At 40.6% G+C, this 21116-nt stretch overlaps 1 protein-coding gene across 24 annotated transcripts in view; it reads right to left on the bottom strand.

The window, feature by feature from the left end:
- The window catches only part of TMEM164 (transmembrane protein 164), a 345939-nt gene that overhangs the window by 310199 nt on the left and 14624 nt on the right, over positions 1-21116 (bottom strand). Inside the window, exon 1 of one of the 24 annotated variants that reach the window (XM_077987813.1) lies at positions 11243-16532. The exons of 22 other annotated variants lie outside the window; for them this stretch is intronic. In XM_077987813.1, coding sequence (XP_077843939.1) covers positions 11243-11296 — 54 coding nt within the window. In that variant the 5' untranslated portion in view covers positions 11297-16532. Of the gene's footprint in view, positions 1-11242; positions 16533-21116 lie in introns of those variants that run through there. One more of the 24 variants, XM_077987812.1, reaches the window with a different exon arrangement.

Raw genomic sequence — 21116 nt, 5'->3', positions numbered from 1 at the left:
CCCACACAAGGCACTGGCCTCTGTCAATTATGAGTGAGGTGGAAGGGGCATTCAGTTCTCAGTTGCAAGATCCCCTGACACCAGGAGATTTAATTGTCAGTTGTGTCCCAAAGGCCCTCCCGGGTCAAGGGTTTCTGAACACTTCTAGGTATGATTGAACTGGAGCATGTTTTCCCAAAAGGGAGGTTGTTCCTCAGCTGGACCGTCTCCCTGAGCCAAGGTGGGCCTGGAGGGTGGGAGTACAGGTAGGGTAGAGAACGAGGGTGGCTGGGTTAGCTGGACATGTGGGAGAGTATGAGAAGAGAAAGAATCCCTTCAGTAGTGTTTTTCTTTTTCTTAAAAATGAGTCCAAAGCTGTTCTTTAGGAATATGATAGTTAATGATTAAGTCCATGTGCTAAGGTCACTACGCAGTTACGGAAATATAAGCAATCTAATAAAGGATAGAGTGAGGACAGTAAGGAGTAGGTAGTGGGAAGAAATATTAATTCAACTTAACTGAAAGGTTCAACTTAATTTAAAGGTTAAAAAATGAGATTGAAAATATTCTCCTAACAGTAAAATTAGAAATTTGCTATCAGCCCCTAAAGGAAGCAGGCAAGTGAGAACAGAATGAATGGGCTCCCAGATTGTTTCTGAAGAGTCAAAGAGCCATTCAAGACACACCTGTCAAGGCACCAGGGTCACAGATGGCAATTCTGCCTGTGGCTAAGCAGAGGTGACAGGCCTGCCTTCCCTCACACAGGTGGCCATTCTCCATAACCCCCCAACTACAAGCCCTCCACAATATATGGTGGTGTATATCTGAACCACAGGAAGGCACACAATAACTGGAAGCTAATGCAGAAATAAACCATTTGTGTTTTCTGATGTGGCTGGGTTTTGATGGAGTTTGTGAATCACTACTGCCCAACCCTATCCACTGAAGGAGGGGCCAGTAACTCACATCCTTTCCCAACAGCTTCATACACCTGGCAAAAGTGACCTTGCAACACCACACTCATCTGTCACTCCTCTTTTCATGAATCTTTAATGGTTCCCTACCACCCATCGTATCATGTCCAAATGTCTCCTCTTGGTACTCCAGCTTATTGTACTCTGCCTCTATCCTACCAATCTGGCATCATCTCCCTTTTCTCACAACATAGACCTCCCGCTGGAATCAGTTTCCATTTTGAACCAAACTTACGGCTTCCTCTCTCTCTCTCTCTCTCTATGGTTCTACCAGGGTCTAGACTGTCTCTCCAAAATTCCAGACAACTACAATGTCAATGTTACCGTGGCACTATACATACCCAGCTTCTCTTGGCCATAAAAAAGAGACCATAACTTTAAATATTCTACATTATCCTGCACTGTCCCATATGGTTACCACTAGCTACATGCAGCTATTTAAATTATTTAAAATTAGTAAAATGAAAAGAAAAAATCAGTTCCTCAGTTGCAGTAACCACATATACAGTGCACAACAGCCACATGTGGCCAGTGACTACTATATCAGACAGTGCAGACATAAAATATTTCCATCATCACATAAACTTCTACCAGATATACAAGATAATAGCCTAACATATGCTAAAATTGTTTTTTATAACTACTTGGAAAACTTGATGATCCAAATTTCACAAAAAAGAGTGACTAGCACTTATAGATAAAGCCCATCTTAAGTAACCAGCAAAGCATCTCTTATCAGTGATCCCAATCCATTCTGTAAACATCACAGGTAATTGCAACATCGAATTTTTTGAAAGATCATCTGCAGCAGACCTCAGGCACCTTTCAACATAGCTCTGGTAGGCTAATCAGTCCATTATACACTAAGCTCTCTACTAGGCTCCGTGAGTCAACGCAAAGATAACATTACCTAGTGTCCATGCTACAGGCATAAAGCCAGTACAGAGATAACCACAAAAAGGGGCAGAAAGAGATAAATCCCACAAGAGAGGTACACAGTGCTACAGGGATTCAAAGGCAGAGAGATCATATCGAGTAGGAGGAACTAGGGAGGACTCCACAGACAGGTACCTGAATACAGATAGGACTGAGCCCTGAAGAATGAGTAGAATTCTAACAGAAGGGGCCAGGAAGATGAAAGGGGGGAACTGCATGAGGAAAAGGAGAAGCAAGTTAGGGCCCAAGGTACATTTATGAAAAACTGAGTCAAAGAAGAACTATGTGGTCCAATTCATCATTCAACAATCATTTGAAACTTTTTCTCCAATCACCTTAATAATAAAAGAATTACACATTAACTTAGATGCCATTTTTTAAAAATTTGCTTAAAAAAGGATTTTGCTTTAGTAAGAATGTCTGATGTTGGTGAGGATGAGGTGGAAGAGACTCTGTCTGTCCCCACTGCTAGTAGGAATGTACATAAGCACTACCTTTAAAAAAAAAAGAGAGAGATGTTAAGCTCCTTAAAAACATCCATACCACCGTCCTGGTAACTCCACTTCAAGGAAAGTGACCTACAAAATAATGTGAAACACAAACATTTGTACAAGAAACTTTTTAAAGTTTATAACTGCAAAAAAAAAAAAAAAATATATATATATATATATATGTATACACACACACATATAGGAGCACTTTGGGAGGCTAAGGTGGGCAGATCACTTGAGATCAGGAGTTCGAGACCAGCCTGGCCAACATGGTAAAACCCCATCTCTACTAAAAAATATAAAAATTAGCCAGCCATGGTGATGGTAGCCTGTAGTCCCAGCTACCTGGGAGGCTGATGCACGAGAATCGCTTGAACCTGGGAGGCAAAGGTTGCAGTGAGCTGAGATCGTGCCACTGCACTCCAGCCTGGGTGACAGAGCAAGAATCCATCCCCCCCCTAAAAAAAAAGGAAATGACTAGGTAAATTATGATCCAGTTACAGGATGGAGTACCACATACGCATTAAGAGTTATGCCAACAAGTTTTAAACGTTTATGAGGATGCTTAGTGAAAAAAATCAGGTATAAAATTGGCAATATATAGTATAGACACAAGCATGTAAAATAATATGAAGAGAAGGAGAATAAGCAAAAATGTTAACATTTTTGTGGCAAGACTATGAGTGATTTTTATTTTCTATAGCAGTGTTCAGCAAACAATGACCCGTGAACCAAACGTGGCCCACTGACTGATTTGTATATAGTTTTAGTAGAACACCGCCATACACATTCACTTACATACTGTCATTATCTGTGGCTGCTTTTGTGCTTCAGTAGCAGAGTTGAGTAGTTGTGGCAGACACAGCATGGTTCACAAAGCCTAAAACATTTACTATCTGGCCCTTTACAGTGAAAGTTTGCCAAATTCTTTAGTTTCCAGATTTTCTATAATGAGAATGTGTTGCTTTTGCAACCTTTTTCTAAGAAGTCTATTTCCACATCATGAAGGGCCTTAAGGAATAGCTCACCAATTCTGGATATTATTTTGTAAGTAACTGAGAGCACTAGAAGTTTCTGAGGAGGGTAGAACATGATCTGACATGATGCCAACTAGTAAAACACAGAACACCAAGTCACATAAAAAGGTGAAATTTAAACTGTATGCCAGGCAAATTCTATGATTCATCAAACAGCTGTGATTCTGGGCCACTTCTCTTTTACAGGAGAAGGTTAGCCTAAGATCTGGCTTATTATTTTCAGACTTCCTCCTCTGAAAGAACTCTATGACACGGCCGCCTCCCAACAGTAATGACCAATGGAATTTTTCTCTCTAAAGAAGTTGGGTGGGCAGCAGGGAGGGGGGGAATACAAATTTATGAGTTTTGCCTGCAGAGGCAGTTTAAAAGTTGAGGGTAGTTATTCCTGTCCTCTTGGAGTCAGTCCTCCATTTTCCAAGCTTTTCCCTGTTTCCTACTTTACTGTACTGTTCTGGAAGTATAAGGGGAAAACAGGAAGATGGTACTGGGTAAAAGTGGGGAGCAGGGAAAGGCAAAAAAGGAGAGATTAGAAAGTATCTGATCCTCTGCCTCAAGAGCCCTCAAAGAGTCCTTATAAATCTACCCAACCTCATAACGTGATGAAGAAGACTCTGAGACCTTTCCACAGTGAATACGGGCCATCTGTTTGGTTTCACCTTTATGAAAAGGAAAGAGCTATCTTTCTAAGAGAAAGCCTCCATATCCACAAGCCTCCTCCAGATGCTAGATGCCTTGCTACCTGCCTGATACCTACTTCCCCAGCGGAACTACAAATAACCAGTTCATACAAATGACTGTTTACTCATTCTCTCAGGCATGAACATGGTCAAAGGATAGAAATGGTCTGAAGTGTAGTTTCTTTTCAAATAAAACATACTACCGATCACAAAGAAGATTAATCACCTACAGAATGAGAAACTCCCAACTACCATCATCAGGTTTGGATGGCATGAAAATACAGTGAATAGGTCTCTGGGTTCTTTTTTTCCTGTAAAGAAATGACATTTTTTGCATTCCAGCAAATTTTAGCTGTGAATTTCATTTGGGCACCTTATAAAATGGAACAATTTGCATGTAACTCTGTTAGCTGTTTTTTCTTTAAATTTATTTATATTGTCTTTTATTGGTTAGAGTGAGTGAAAGAAGAGACAGAATGCACTGAGGTGCTCAATTATTTAACAGATCATACTTAACATTTTATATTTTAACATAAACCCGTGCCAACAATTGTTCTCATGAGCTTTCTAAACCATTAAGCTACCCTGTTCTCCTTCTTCTAAATCAAATATAAGTAATTTGTTGTCATAGCAATGCTTCTTCCTACTCCAAAACAGTTCAATACATGCTTTGTTTTAGCCGGCAACTATCTGTCTACCAAAATTGGCCACAATCTTCCATCTCCTTGACAAATGTCTTATTAAATTTAGCTGCCTGGCTTTTACAGTCATCAGGAGACTGTATTTCTATGGCACTTTCTAGCACCTGTACAGGAAAGGGGATTGCAGGAACTCTCGGGAACTGCCTGGAAGCATATCACAGCTAAGTCACTGGGTGACAGCCAATCTCAGTAGTCATGATGACAACAATCCTTGGCATTATTATTCAGCTTTACAGTTCATAGCGTGCTGTCATCCACTTTACTGTATTTGAGGTAGTACTAGATGAAGCTTATAGGCTTCCATTTCCTGCATCAGGTAACTACTGTGCACATCAGTAGTTAGTTATGTTCTGTCCTTTATTCTCTGAGTTTTGAGTTCTGCTTTTCTACGCTTTTCACGTGGTATATATTAAGCTAATGAAGGCAATTAACTAAGCTTTTAGAATTGCAAAACAACAACAACAACAACAACAGAGGTACAGGATACCGTTGTGGCAGTTCCTTGTGCAATGGACCACAGACAGATATTAACTAACTGTTTAGACAAACACACAAAGCCACACTGGAGAGTCAGGGCCAATATTAACGCTAATCTCATATTTATAGGGCATGTTACAGTTTACAAAGCCATTTCACAAAAATGATCTCATTTGAACTATACCTCTTGTCCATCCATCACCCCAACACACATAAACATAGCTAGATCAGGATGTGTATACCTAAAATATTATTTTCTGCCTTATATTTACCCATTTTTAAATAAAGATGAGTAATTGGTATTTTCAATTCCAGTTCCTTCAGCCCCTGACGTTTACTTCATGCAGCCATATTCTGTAAAATCTGGAGCCCTCTCCCCCATCAAGTTGGATTTTTTTTCACATTACATTTTTGTGAGAAATGCAAATTTAAAGGAAAGGATCAGAGAGTGAGGAGGAGATGTTCTTTCACATTAGCCGAGGTCTTTAAAAGAAAAAAAAAAAAAAGCAGGACTAAAAAAGTTGATCTCATAGAAGTAGAGAGTACAGTAGTAGTTACTAGAGGTGGGGAAAGGTAGGGGGAAAGGAGGGATTAGGGAGACATTGGTTAATGGATATGTGTATCAAAATCTCACACTGTACTCCAAAAATATATAAAGTATTATGGGTTAAAAATAATAACAAGCAAAAAAACCTTTTTAAAATTATTACAAAAAGGAAGACTAGGATAGGGCACGGCAGCACATGCCTGTAATTCTAGCACTTTGGGAGGCTGAGGCAGGAGGATCACTTGAGGCCAGGAGTTCGAGACAAGCCTGGGCAACATAGTGAGACCCCCCCATCTCTTAAAAAAATATATAAAACATTTGCTGGACATGGTGGTGTGCATCTGTAGTCCCAGCTACTTGGAAAGCTGAAGTGGGAAGATAGCTTGAGCACTAGAGTTTGAGGCTGCAGTGAGCCCTGATCATGCCTTCTACTCAAGCCTGAGTGATAGAGTGAGACATCGACTCTTTAAAAAATATTAAAACCCAAATGCCCATCAATGATAGACTGGATAAAGAAAATGTGGCACATATACACCATGGAATACTATGCAGCCATAAAAAAGAATCAGCTAATGTCCTTTGCAGGGACATGGATGAAGCTGGAAACCATCATTCTCAGCAAATTAACACAGGAACAGAAAACCAAACACTTCATGTTCTCACTCATAAGTGGGAGTTGAACAATGAGAACATATGGGCACAGGGAAGGGAACATCACACACAGAGGCCTGTCGGGGAGTGGGGGGCTAGGAGAGGGATAACATTGGGAGAAATACCTAATGTAGACAAAGGGTTGATGCGTGCAGCAAATCACTATGGCACAGGTATACCTATGTAACAAACCTGCACATTCTGCACATGTATCCCAGAACTGAAAGTATAATAAAAAATTAAAAAATACGTAAAAATTATAAGACACAATGTACCATAATAGTTCCATTTGAAAAGAATGTACTATCTTTTCTTTTTTCTTTTTCTTTCTTTTTTTTTTTTTTTTTTTTGAGACGGAGTCTTGCTCTGTCGCCCAGGCTGGAGTGCAGTGGCACGATCTCGGCTCACTGCAACCTCCGTCCCCTGGGTTCAAGCAATTCTACTGCCTCAGCCTCTGTAGTGTCTGGGGTTACAGGCACCCGCCACCACTCCCAGCTAATTTTTGTATCTTTAGTAGAGACAGGGTTTCGCCATTTTGGCCAGGCTGGTCTTGAAATCCTGACCTCAAGTGATCTGCCCACCCCGGCCTCCTAAAGTGCTGGGATTACAGGCGTGAGCCACTGCACCCAGCGAATGTACTATCTTTTAAATGGCAACTGTCTCTTGATCCGTTGGCATTTTCACATCTGAACAATAATAAAACCCACATTCAAAAACATGAAAAAAAAGTGCTAAAAAAACAAAAGAGGCTGAATGCGATGGCTCATGCCCATAATCCCATCACTTTGGGAGGCAGAGATGGGAGGACTGCTTAAGACCAGGAGTTCAAACCAGCCTGGGCAACACAGTGAAACCCTGTCTCTACAAAAATACAAAAATTAGCCAGGTGTGGTGGCATGCACCTGTAGTCTCAGCTACTCGGGAGGCTAAGGCAGGAGGATCACCTGAGTCCAGGGAAGTCAAAGGCTACAGTGAGTCATGATCATACCACTGCATTCCAGCCTGGGTGATAGAGTGAGATCCAGACTCAGAAAAAAAAAAACAAAACACACACACACACACACACACACACACATACACACACACATACACACACACACACACACACACACACACATACACACACACAGAGAAAAAGAGACAGAAGAGAACAGGTCAGGGAGACAGATGACCAGAAACTTTCGCTTTTGTTTTATACATTTCTATATTTCTAATTTCTTAATTTGTGATCATATGCTACTTCTATAATCAAAACATAAAGTATTTTTTTAAAGAAGAGACAGAGAAGTATTGTTACATTCAAATGAAAGAACACCTGAAACAGGGGACCCTAACTGTCACCTGCTCCCCCTTCATTGAAACTCTCTGAGTAGGAAGGAAGGCCTAGCCAAGAGGACCAGCTCAGAGTGCTTATTTAGGAAATGCAATCAGAATCAGGAGCTGCTGCCCTAACAGAGCATGAAAATAAGATTTCTCAGCACCACATAGGCTCAAGAGCTGGAGCTGAAAAGTTCCATTCCCACCCATATGTGACCAAATGTAATTTGTCTCTCTGTATGCCTTCCAGCTTCACATAGTCTGATTTCATTAGAAAATCTAATAAAAGGGGGAATCATTGACATCATTTCTGTTGCTTGATCCTTGTGAACACTGTCTTCTATAGACTTTTTTTTCCTGCAGAGCAAGTGAGGGAACTAATAAATTACTTAGAACCTCTATGCAACTATTATTTCCATTTCTCCACACCTCACTTCTGTCAGGGGAAAGGGGAACCAGTCATTCTAAAAGGCAGAGAGGTAACAGGATTTGGGTCAGGTTTCATAGAAAATACTAGGCAATAAGAAGAAAGTCCAAAGGTCTGAAACATGTCTGACCAACCAGAAGTAATGTCTGTAAGGGCCATGAAAAATAAAGCTTTCCTTCCCAACCCCTCATGCATCCCAAAAGGAATGCAGCTTTTAAGAGTGTTTTTAATAACAACAAAAGCCTCTGGCACTTGAGGATATGAGGGTGTTAATTTTGTTTGGCAATGTCGAATTTAAGAATTCTTTAAGAAGGTACAATTTTGATTTTAAGGGTGTTTCTTCCCTGGAGCTGAAAATCCAATTTACCCAGCCCACCCAGAGGGATGCTTTCACCATTACCAAGCCTCCCTTATAGCATGTAGATCTATCCACACTCTTAAGTTGCCACGGGACCCCTATATTGAACATCTGATCAATAGATGTAACAATAAATGTAAAAAGTAACATACTATACCTAATAATACAACCTCAAAAATATATAAAGTAAAGGTTAACAGTACTAAAAGAAAAAATAGATAAACCTACCTCTGTGGTAGTAAACTTTAAAAACTCTCCCAGTAACTGATAGATTAAGCAGAGAAAAAATAAGGTAAGGTGATTGAAGAGCAGCAAAATTAACAAGGTTGATCTAGTGGACACTGTATCATACTGGGCCACAAAACAAATCTCAACAAAATTCAAAGAAACAGAACACACAGATCACATTCTCTGATCACAATGTTATTAAGTTAGAAATCAGCAACAAAAAGATGACTTTTAAAAGATTTAGGAAAAAAACTGTTAATCCTTCTAAACAACCCATGAGTTAAGAAAGCACAATGGAAATTCCAAAACACTTGGAACTGAGCAATAACAAAATGTTATAACATATCAATATTAGTCGAATGTAGATAAACAGTAGGTAGCAAAAATTATTAACCTTTTAATGCATATAGTCAAATAAGAAAGTCTAAAAATAAATAAGCTAAGCATCCCACCTAAGTTAGGAAAAGAACAAGAGGCATAACTCCAAAGAAAGTATGAAGGAGAAAACAGATTTTTAAAATAAGCAGCAATTAACAAAATAGAAAACAAACATAATAGCTCCATCAACAAAGCCCCAATTATTTCCTATAAAAGATAAATAAAACTTACAAACTACTGGTGAGATTGATTTTTTAATAGTAAATAATAGTATGAGAGAAAAGGAAGAAATCTTTTAAATATCTGTAGTGTTTATAGTTAACAGGCTATTAACAATTTTAAACTAATAAATTTGTAAATTTAGACAAAATGGTCAAATTCCTAGCAAAACATAAATTAAACACACTGACTAAAGAAAAATAGAATGTCTGAAAATTCCTATAACCATTAAAGAAATTGAATCAGTAGTCCATAATCTTCCCACAAAGACAATACCAAAGCCCAGATAGTTTCACGGGCAAGTTCTAACGAACATTTAAGAAACAAATAACTCTGATCTCATGCAAACTTTTCCAAAGTTTAGAAAAAGAGGAAGCAGCATTGGCCAATTCATTTTATGAAGCTAGCACAAACTTAATACCAAAACCTGACAAAGGTACTATGAAAAGTAAAAACTAGAGCCAGATTCACTCACAGACTTATTTTATTTTATTTTATTTTATTTATTTATGTATTTATTTTTGAGATGGAGTCTTGCTCTGTCGCCCAGGCTGGAGTGCACTGGCACGATCTTGGCTCACTGCAATCTCCACCTCCCGGACTCAAGTCATTCTCCTGTCTCAGCCTCCCAGGTAGCTGGGACTACAGGCGCACACCACCACGCCCAGCTAATTTTTGTATTTTTAGTAGAGAGGGGGTTTCACCATACTGGTCAGGCTGGTCTTGAACTCCTGACCTCAGGTAATCTACCTGCCTTGGCCTCCCAGAGTGCTAGGATTAAAGGCGTGAGCCACCGCACCCGGCCCACTCACAGTTTTTAAGAATATCATGTAAAATATTAGCAAACAATATCCAGGAACAATAAAAAAAATACATCATGATCAAGGTGACTTGATTCTGGGAATACAGAGACAGTTTAATATTAGAAAACCAATCAGTATAATTGACCACACTGAAAGACTAAAGAACAAAAGCAGTATGATCATCTCAACAGATGAAGAAAAAGCTTCTAATAAAATGCAACATCCATTCATGATTTTTTAAAAATCTTAGCAAACTTAGAATAGGAGGGAACTTCTAGAATCTAATAAAGAATACCAACAAAAAATTATAGCAAAGATCATACTTTATGATGAAACACTGAAAGCATATCCTTTAAGGCAGAAAACAAGGTAAGAGTTGCCCAATATTGTCACTTGTATTAAGCGCTATACGGGAGGTCTCAACTAAAACAATAAGTCGAGAAAAAGATATTAAAAAAAAAAATGGCCACAAAGGAAGAGACAAAGTTCTCATTATTTGCAGATTATGTATGATTGCCAACATAGAGACCCCAAAGAATCCTCGGACACATTAATTATAATTAACTTAAAAGCATTTAGCAAGGTTGCTGGATACAAAAATGATGCACAAAGATCAACTGCATTTCTAAAGACCAGCAGTTACAAAATTACAACATGTTAAGTAAAAAAAGAAAACCGAAGGACTAGAGACTCAACCAAGCAGCTGGTTAAGTTTCTGGGCTCTGAACTCAGACTGCCTAGCTTCTAATCCGAGCTCCAGCCCACTAGCTGTGTGACTACAGGCAAGCTATTTAGTCGCTCTGCACCCTACCTTCTAGAATTCTTGTGAGGATTAAATGAGTTCATGCACATAAGGCACTTAGGACAGTGCCTGGCACAAAGTAAGGGCAAAATAAATGTGAGCTGTTATCATTACTGTGAAGAAGTAGGTAATAGCCCTATTACCCACGGTTCTGAGGTTCTAACTATTGGACTCCAGTACATCTCCAGGGTAGACAGAGTCAGGGAGCCACAAACTGCTATAAGAGCCAATGAAACTTACCCATGTTTTCCTGAAGGCTGGGCACTGAACTCCCACACCCAGCATACAACTCATTACTCACACGCCCTGCTGTCTACAGAGTAATTAGTAGAGGAACACGCCCTTTTCTCTGGAGATTTCCGCCCCATTCTTACCAACTCTTTAACAAGGAACAAAAGTCAACAACTTCAAGCTTCCTGTGAGGATGAAATCTAGAGTTTCTAATGACTAATCTCCATCGTTAAAAGAAAAAGGCAAACTTCAGCCCCTTCAGACAGCTAATGCCAGGAGAAGTTCATGAGGTATTAGAAGAAAGGTGGTTGTTACTGGCTCTATTTCTTGGGGAGCAAGGAGGAAGACTGTAACTAATATTTTTGAATACCTAATATGTACCACACAGTGTTCCCAGAGCTGAAGAAATATTAACTCACATAATTCTCTAAATAACTTGAAGAGGTAGATAGAATTTTTAGCCCCATTTTTCAAATGCAAAACATAATGACAGTGATTAGGTGACTTGCTTAAAGGCACACAGCTCGTGAGTAATAGAAATTAGCTTTGAGCTCAGATCTAACTCAAAAGCCCTATGCCAAGCCAGAAGAAGAGAAGAAAGAAAGGAGGCTAGTTTGTGAAATGAATGAGGGTGGTGGGTGTAATGCGTGTGATGCTGAGTATTTCAATTATCCTTCTTACTGAGACCAGAGGCCAAAATTAGAATGGGAATGCAAACAATAATTATGTGAATAGAAAACTGAAAGGCAGCAAACCAGCAGGGTATCCAACTGAGTGTTTAGGAGGTACCCATTTTGTGGCATGACTGAGCAAGATTGAAAACAAAAACAAACAAAAAAACAAATACTGCCACACTGTGGCCTCATCTCACTCACTCTTTTTCTGAAAACCAGGATATTCATGGCAGGAACATGCAATTACATGAACTTACCCAGACCTAGGTAAGAATAAGGCAAAATCAGATTGAGGTACAGGGTTGGCAGCTGAAGAACAGAATGTGTGTGCAGCTTGGGTTTTGATGCCATCTGGGTTTTAACTCCTTCTGTATAGCAATATTGTAGGGCTTTCTAACTCAGCTGCCCTGATACCTGAGCCCACAAGTGATGAGCATCCCAAGGGCTTCGACCTAGGACCAGTGAGCAGAATGCTTAACATTTGTGTAGCACTGACTGTGTGCCAAGCAGCACTGCCATCAGAGCCCACCTGTTAGGGCTTCTCCTTCCTGTCCCAAGGTAAATAATTTTGTTTCTTCTAATAGCAGTACCTAGTCTATTCTGCCTTATAAGAAGAACCTGGAGACATACGTGAGCCAGCAGGAGAGGAGGAAAGAGCCTGGCTTTGGGGGCAAGCCCTCAGAGCCTTCCCTGACGCAAGCTGATACACAAACCATCCGAAATAAAGGCCACTGGGTTCAAGAACACATATGCAAGCACACACACACGCACACACACACACCCAACAATAACAACACAAACATTTTAAGATCAAGCCTACCATTCTAATAGTATTAGATTTTGTAGATTATTAACCCTGTGTTCCTGAATACAAGATCTTTTCACGACACACAGATAAATGAACGATGCCATACACTAGACTTAGTTCTGTATCTGCCTGCTCTTAAACTCTGCAAGGAGATAAAAGTTACATGTACAATCTGTTGTTTAAATTGCTTCTCTTCTAGAAACCATCATCTTCCAAGGTCCTCTTGTAAAACAGAACACAAATTTTACTAATTCTCACACAGAGCAATAAAACATGGCATCTCATATTTAAGTGCCCTGTTACCTTTCAGCCTTTATTCAATGTTTACCAACAGTTTTAGAGACTACAAGGCCTGAAATTAGATAACAGCTACTTTAAGAAAGCTAGAGGCCAGGCACAGTGACTCACATCAGTAATCCCAGGACTTTGGCAGGAGGATCATGTGAGGCCAGAAGTTCAAGACCAACCTGGGCAACACAGTGAGACTCTGTCTCTACAAAATTTTAAAACTCAGCCAGGTGCGGTGGCACGTGCCTGTGGTCCTAGTTACTTGAGAGGCTGAGGTGGAAGGAACTCTTGAGCCCAAGAATTCGAGGTTACAGTTGAGCTGTGATTACACCACTGCAGCCAGCCTGGGTGACAGAGCAAGACCCTGTCTCAAACAAACAAAAGAACCAAACAACAAAAAAGGAAAGCTAGTACTTTCTGATGTTAGCAAGGAGCTCACTGGAAAAAAAAAAAAAAAAAAAAAAAAAAAAAAAAAAAAACACACACACACACACACACACAAAACAATATTGTCTCATTATAAATTCACAAGGGAAATCAGAAACAATGTGCAACTGGCTAACTGACCCGTCCATGATGAACTATGTATTCTCTTCACATTTGTGTTTCTAATGCATTGTGTCCTTCATCCAATTCTACAATTTTCCCATTCTACCAGGAAGTAGCAAATGAAGCCAGAAAAGGTCTTAGATACCATCTGGTCTGACCCTCTCATTTACAGAGGCAAAAACTGAATCTCAGAGAAGGGAAGTGACTTACTTGACAAATGCAGGTGACTGGCAAGCCTCTTCATAGAGTCCACCCCACAGTGGAACAGAACTATAGGTAGGATGCTTCTCTTTCAACCAGTTCTTTAAACTGACTTGCAGAAAATTGGTAAATCGTTCTTCATCAATGCAAAAATATAATTGGTGACTTATTTTCATGTTAGGCTCTATTAGCCTAATAGTAATGAGTCAACCGGATCTACACATCCATACCAGCTTGGTCACTTTCTAGCTGTGTGACCTTGGGTATGTTACGTAACCTCTCTGATCCTTATTTTTCTTATCTATAAAGTGGGAATGCAAATAATAGCATCTATTCCACAGGGTGCCTGGCACTTGGTAAGTGTTCAATAGATGTTAGTGGTGACTAGAATTATACCCTAATACTAACTGTATGGGGAGAGGGGTCTGAAAGGAAGAATACCTCTATCTTGAATTATACCTGAATCTTCTGAGAAAGCCCCAAACTTAGATCTAAATTGCTGGCTTGGGAAGTAGTAGGGGACAGGGCCAAAAGAACCAGCCTGATGCTAATATTACTAGGAATTGGCCCCACTCCTCTAATTCTCAGGCCCACCCATAAGGACAGGCACCTCTTATCTTTAAGGTGAGTTTCATAAAAAGGAAAAAAAAAATGAGGAACTGAAGCAGAAAAGTCACAAACACACTGAGCTTGGGAAAGACCCTTAGGAGGAGTAGAAAAGTGCCCTAATTAGACTAGAATCAATGGTTGTTTCAGTAAAGGGAAAATTAGCCATCTTCGGAACGCTTGGGCTTGACCCAGAGGTAACCAGTGCTGGCCCTTCCCACTCAAGGTTTTAAGAAAGACTAAAATTTAACCTCCCCTCCCCCAAATCATAAGGAGGCCCGGAGGCATAAAGCACAAAATAGAACTATCGTTAAAGTTCTAACATGGGCCATTAGGTTCACCTGTCCTTCAAGGGCGACAGAACACAGTGTAATAGGACCTCAAAGGGTAAGGCCATATACACCAGCCCTGGTTCTGCCATTCCCAAGTGGTGTGACCTTCAGCCAGTAGCTTTCTGCTCTGGGCTTCTTTCTCTATCTACAAAACGATGGGCTTGAACTTCAGGAACTTGAAAGCCTCTCTGATCTCTAGCATTTTCTCGTCATAAATTCTGTACATACTTGCCACCTAAAAATACAGTAGTCAGACTGTTAATGAGCCTTGATAGTAAGTTTCCTGGGGGCAGAAACCACATATAATGCTTTTGTATCTCTCTAGTACGACTAGGCCTGGAGTGATTGCTTAATACATGTTATGTGATCCAGATTCACCACACAATACCTAACATATCATAAGCTTTTTGAATGCCAGGCAGTTCTCCTCAAACCTCTTTCCACCAGACTTTTCAAGTATGTCAGATTTTACCACTGCTGGGTTTTTAATAAAAAGAAGCATCGCACAAACAAACAAAGCTCCTTGTCACATCATGTGACAATGATCGAATACCTATATGCCAGGCACTCTGCTCAAAAGGGGCAGATCTGGTCCTAGTGCTGGCACCCATCCTACAAGCTGTATGATTCAGGGTGAGTCTGAAAAAGGCCCAATAAAGGCAGTTACTATTATTGAGAATCTTACATCTCAGATCTTTCTTGACAGGTAAATAACTAACTAGCATGCAATGGGACCAACACTTTACAAGCAGTCCACTCCCAAGGCTTTGGGAATACAGAGGAGGAAATAACTATATTGAGATATTTCTCAATACACACACACACACACACACACACACACACACACGCACTTCTAATGGTCAGTTTAGGCTCAGAACACATTGAATCCAGTCTTCTCAACTATTGATTCCTAACCCTGGCTACAGATTAGAATCACTTGAGGAGTTTTTTCTTAAATGCCTATGTCCAGGCCCCAACTGTAATCAATTATCTAAGAACCGGGTGTGGGAGCAGACATTGGTTTGTGTTTTATTATCTGCTGCCCCAGGTGACTGAGAGATGCAGCTAGGGTTGAGGACTCTGACCTCCACTGTTCTCCATCTCCACTTCTAGTCCCAAACTTAGCAGCAGGTCCAGATGACTTAAAGGCCTTCAAGGGCTCACAAAAATTCCATTTCAGTCACTCACCAGACTATTCTCTGAGCCAGTACAGTTAAGTCTGCTACTGCCAAAACATTTTTGTAACCAAAACATAAACAAAAAGGAGCTTTCTTAATCTACCGTTAGAGAAGGCGATTAGCTAGTCCAGCCTATTCCCCAACCATTCCATGTATCAGAGGCTTAACTGGCCTGAGATCTCATGCTTTTCTGGAAGCTTCCCTACTACTAAAATTGGTATTTCATTTGTCCCTTCTCAACGACCCTGCTCCTCGCTTCACACTGATGTTTCCTCATAGCAATGAGTGTCCCCTTCCTTCTCTCTCTGCGGCTCAGCACTGAATCTGTCTGACTCACACACACACACACACACACACACACACAGATTTGCTTTTTTAATTCCTTCTTAATCAGCCCCTGCCTGCCTCTTGGCCACTTAGCTACTCTTCTACTTATCCCCTCCCTTTTCGCTGAACTTCCTGGCAATGGGGTAACTGCCTCATTCCAGCAATAATCTCTCCATGCCCCCTGCCTCACCCCCACCAGCCACACAGACAGCAAGGCACCTGTGGCACAGCCTCCAAAACACATGATGTTTTCTCAGTTGCCAAATGTTCTCTCGAGAGTTGACTTCCTTTGTCCATTGAATCTTTTTTAGAAAAGTAAAACTATTCTCGCAGGCTGCCAATCATCCTTTCTTTATTTAAATAAGTACTTCTCTTAATTACTAAAGGAATCTATACTTATACCAAATTCAAATAATACAGAAATGTGGTCATGAAAAAATGAGAATGCCTCTCTTTCCCTAATCACTCAGGAGTAAGTGCTATTTAGTATATATTCTTCTAGATTTTTACAATGTGTTCATAAACATGCACATATAAAGGGGCTGCTTGGGCTTCTTTTTTTTTTTTTCAGAAAAAGGGGTTTCTCTCATACATATGGTTTTGCAACACTGTTGTATTTTAGCAATATATTGTGAACAACTTTGAAAGTGAATTCAGACATCAGCTTCCTTTTAAAAAGCTATACTATTCATTGGCCAGATTTACCATTCTGCTATTAATGGGTTGTTTCCCAATGTTCTGTATCCACCAACACTGATGCCATAAATATTCTGGCATGCAACTCTTCACACATTAACATTTGTAGAGTAAATATTTTAAAGTGGGTGGGGTGGCTGGCCACAGGGACCAGCCTGTAATCACCAATTCTAATTACCTTCTCTCAGGTCTTCCTTGGCCTCACCCTCTACATTTCATGACACAGAGGACAGCTCCTGCCTTCTGAAACTCCTTCCTCTCCTGGATCTCATTCCACTTCCTGGATGGCTGCTCCGTCAAGAGTCTTCTTTCTGCTCCCAAAGGAGACATTCCCCAGAATACTTTCCTTCTTTCTCTTCTCTAGCTTGCATGATGCTCTCCTCTTCTCCTCCTTTATCTTCTCGAAGCCAATACCTCCTAAATCAACATTTCTAGCCTTCACTACATCTCAATAGCCTGCCGGACAATCCATCCTCAACATCTCAAACATCTGAAAATCAACAAATCTCAAAATGAACTAACGACCTTTTCCTCTAAGCCACAGTTTCCTCATCTGGAAAACAAAGGGATTGGACTAGACTTAATTTTTTTAAAAATAGGAGTCTAGAATGTACCAGAAGCTGTGGGGGATACAAAAGTTAATAAAAACATAGACCTTACATTCGGGGAACATACAATCTAAGGAGTAGAGAAGATACACAAACAATTACATAATATAAGGCAGAATAACATGCTAAAATAGACAAGAGAGGCTAAATCCGGCTTAGAGGCTTGAAGACAGCTTCATAAGAGGGAGTGTTTGGGCTGAGCCTTGAATGATAACTAGCATTTCAACAGGAAGAAAAAAGAAAGAATATTTCTGTCTAACAGTGCATGCAGCATAAACAAAGTATAAACTCAGAGAAAAATGGAAGTGCATGGTGCTGGTGGCTGGATCAGAGAACGCATGGAAGAATATACTAAATAACAAGACTGCAAAAAATGGTTGGGACCAAAATCATAGAAGATACTGAATCCTATCATACGGAGATTAGGATTTCTCTACAGGCTTTATCTATGTGCCATCCCTAGTCTATATATTAATACCAACTCGGACTGATTGATAAGTGGCTACCTAGAATGCTATGCTAAAAAGATTTTAAACCTACTTGGAGACTCCCTGGGAAAGCGTGCCTATGACTGATTAGCACAGTCGGTCAGGGACAATATAAAGTGTATGCATCTATGTGTTTACCATCCCTGATGAAGGCAATAAGGAGTTACTGAAGGTTTTGGAGGAGGGGAATGGCATGATCCAACATGTATTGTACTTGTATCATTCTGGCAGTAAAGGGTCGAGTAGTAGGTCGAGTCAAGGATAGAGTAGTGTAAAGGATAGAGGAGGCGATCAATCACAAGGTTGCTCTAACAAGCCAGGTGATGATGATGACAATGATAAACAAGATGAACCAGGGCAGGGGAATCAAAGAGGAAAAGGAAGAGATGGAAGAGATGATGAAAGGCAGAATCAAGATGACTGAGACTATGATGATGAAAAGGAGGAAGAGGAGGGAATTGAGATGTATCGAGGTTTCTAGGGATTTAACCTGGGTCACTGGATGGATTGTGACGCCGTTAAATAAGGTAAGAACACTGAAGGAACAGTATCATAGCAGTCCTTCCTTTACATTCCAAATCCCCCAACCACTTTCCTTAGGATGCATGGCTTTCAAGCCCTCTTGAGTACACTGGGAAGAATAAAGCAGGATCTACATTGCTTGATGGCCCCAGCATTTATGTAATCCTACATATAAACCTACCTTTCTCCCTTCTGCCAGGCTACCAAGGAAATAACTATCAATATCTGATCCTAGAAACAGTGGGCTAAGAAACGTTTAAATATTCCTGCTCTCAAGACATGATGATTGTTCTCATTTTGATAGCACTTTCTTATATTCACAGCCCATTCACATACCTTATTTCACTTGATTCTCATATTTACCCTATAAGGTAAGAAGGGCAAAGACCATCTCTGTCTTAGAGATGATAACAGCCATACTCATATTTACTAAACATTTGCCATGCACCACTATTCCAAACACTTCACATGTAGTCATGCATTTAATTCTTACAAGAACCCCATCAAGTAGATGCTACTATTAATCCCCATTTTGCAGATAAGAAAACAGGCCTAGAGGCTTTAGGTATACTGGTCTAGCAACAAACAAGACAAATAATGAACTTGGAAGACCTCAAAAAAAAACAAAACAAAACAAATACCATGCCTAGCTATGTCAATTAACTTTCCCAGAGTTGCACAGCTAGAAAGCAGCAGAACTGGGATTTGAACCTGACTAGTCTGGCTCCAGAGCCTGCACTTTTAACTACCACACTCTATTTCTTATTATATAAGAAGACTGAGGCACAGAGAGGCTACCTGAATGGCCAAAATGACTCTGTTTTGTCAACCTGTTACTGATGAACCTACAACCAGGACCCAGGTCTGGCTAATCCTTAATCCAGTGCTGTTTCTATTACTCAACATCATTTACCAAGATGAACTAACCTCTACTACTGGGCTGACAGATAATTCTGACGTTTTTCTTCTTTGGCCTTTGTCACCTCTGCTACACTAAGGTTCTAATTTTGATCCCTTGCCCTGGAGCCTCATACAACTGTTTACTAGGATCAGATGCAGGCCTCTATTTGGAGGCAGGAAATGATGGCCTCAGTTATATCCACAGCTGAGTGCGTCCCATTTCCAAACAACCAATATCTATAAGCAACCCATACTGGCTCTACATGCAGGCTCATTAAGCACACACATCCCTGTGAACTGCCTGTGCAGGGCAAACAGCAAGTAATAGTGACACCAGGGCCAGACTCCTCTGCGGAAGACACGAAGCAAGGGCAGGAAAGTAAACTGAAAAAAACAGTTGCTATACCAGCCAGGTAAAGAGGTGGCCTGCAGTCCGGGCGCAGTGGCTCACGCCTTTAATCCCAGCACTTTGGGAGGCGGAGGCAGGTGGATCACCTGAGGTCGGGAGTTCGAGACCAGCGTGACCAACATTGAGAAACCACATCTCTACTAAAAATACAAAATTAGCCGGGCATGGTGGCTTATGCCTGTAATCCCAGCTACTCGGGAGGCTGAGGCAGGAGAATCGCTTGAACCCGGGAGGCGGAGGTTGCGGTGAGCCGAGATCGCGCCATTGCACTCCAGCCTGGGCAACAAGAGTGAAACTCTATCTCAAAAAAAAAAAAAAAAAAAAAGGGTGGCCTGCAGCCAGGAGATCCTCACTCTCAAGAAGGCAATGAACAGTGACGCTCAAAAAACACAAGATTTCCATTTCTCTAATAGTGAGCAAGAAGAAAAGTCCATTTCCTTCACTTCCTTTCATGCCAGAAGGTTAGGGATAGAAGGAGGCCATGTGTGGTATTATAGAGAGATACTGAAATGGGAGTGAGGAGACCCAGCTCTGCTTCTATTTAGCTGTGTGACTTTGGGCAAATGACTTCACCTCTCTGGGTCTCAGTTTGCTCATCTGGAAAACAAGGGATGAAGGAGAGACAAATTAGTTGATCTCAGAGATTTCTTTCAGCTCTGACTTGGTATCACTCTGCCATTTTAACAACCTGACAAAGTACAGCTAGAACATCTTGTGCCTATAGTCCACCAAAGGGGAAATCAGCTAGAAGCAAAGAAAAGAACAATTAGATAAAACAGGCCAGATGTGGTGGCTCACTCCTATAATCCCAGCACTTTGGGAGGCTGACGCTGAAGAATCGCTTGAGCCCAGGAATCCAAGACCAGCCTAAGCAATATGGCAAGACCCCATCTCTACAAAAAATAAAAACTAGCTGGGCATGGTGATGCGTGCCTGTGGTTCCAGCTACTTGGGAGGCTGAGGCAAGAGGATCACTTGAGCCCAAGGGGACAAGGCTGCAGTGAGCCATATTCAAACCACTGCACTCCAGCCTGAGAGACAGAGCAAGACCCTGTCTCAAAAAAAAAAAAAAAATACATGAAACAAAAGCAACCTTTCTGGAGGCTGCAAATGAGGTAATATACAGGCAGCAGACTAAGTACCATGCCTAAAGCATAATTAACGTGTATTCAAAAATGTTACAAGTGTTATTACTACTAGTCACTTTTCCGAGTGTACAAAGATAACCAGAAATTATAGTGAGTTTTCTCCTAAATTCGACTCTTTTTTGCCCATCTGACCCTGTTACACATTTCCA

The sequence above is a fragment of the Macaca mulatta genome, chromosome X (assembly GCF_049350105.2).
Source record: "Macaca mulatta isolate MMU2019108-1 chromosome X, T2T-MMU8v2.0, whole genome shotgun sequence".
Classification (NCBI taxonomy): Eukaryota; Metazoa; Chordata; class Mammalia; order Primates; family Cercopithecidae; genus Macaca; species Macaca mulatta.
This window is presented reverse-complemented; position numbering and strand designations above follow the sequence as displayed.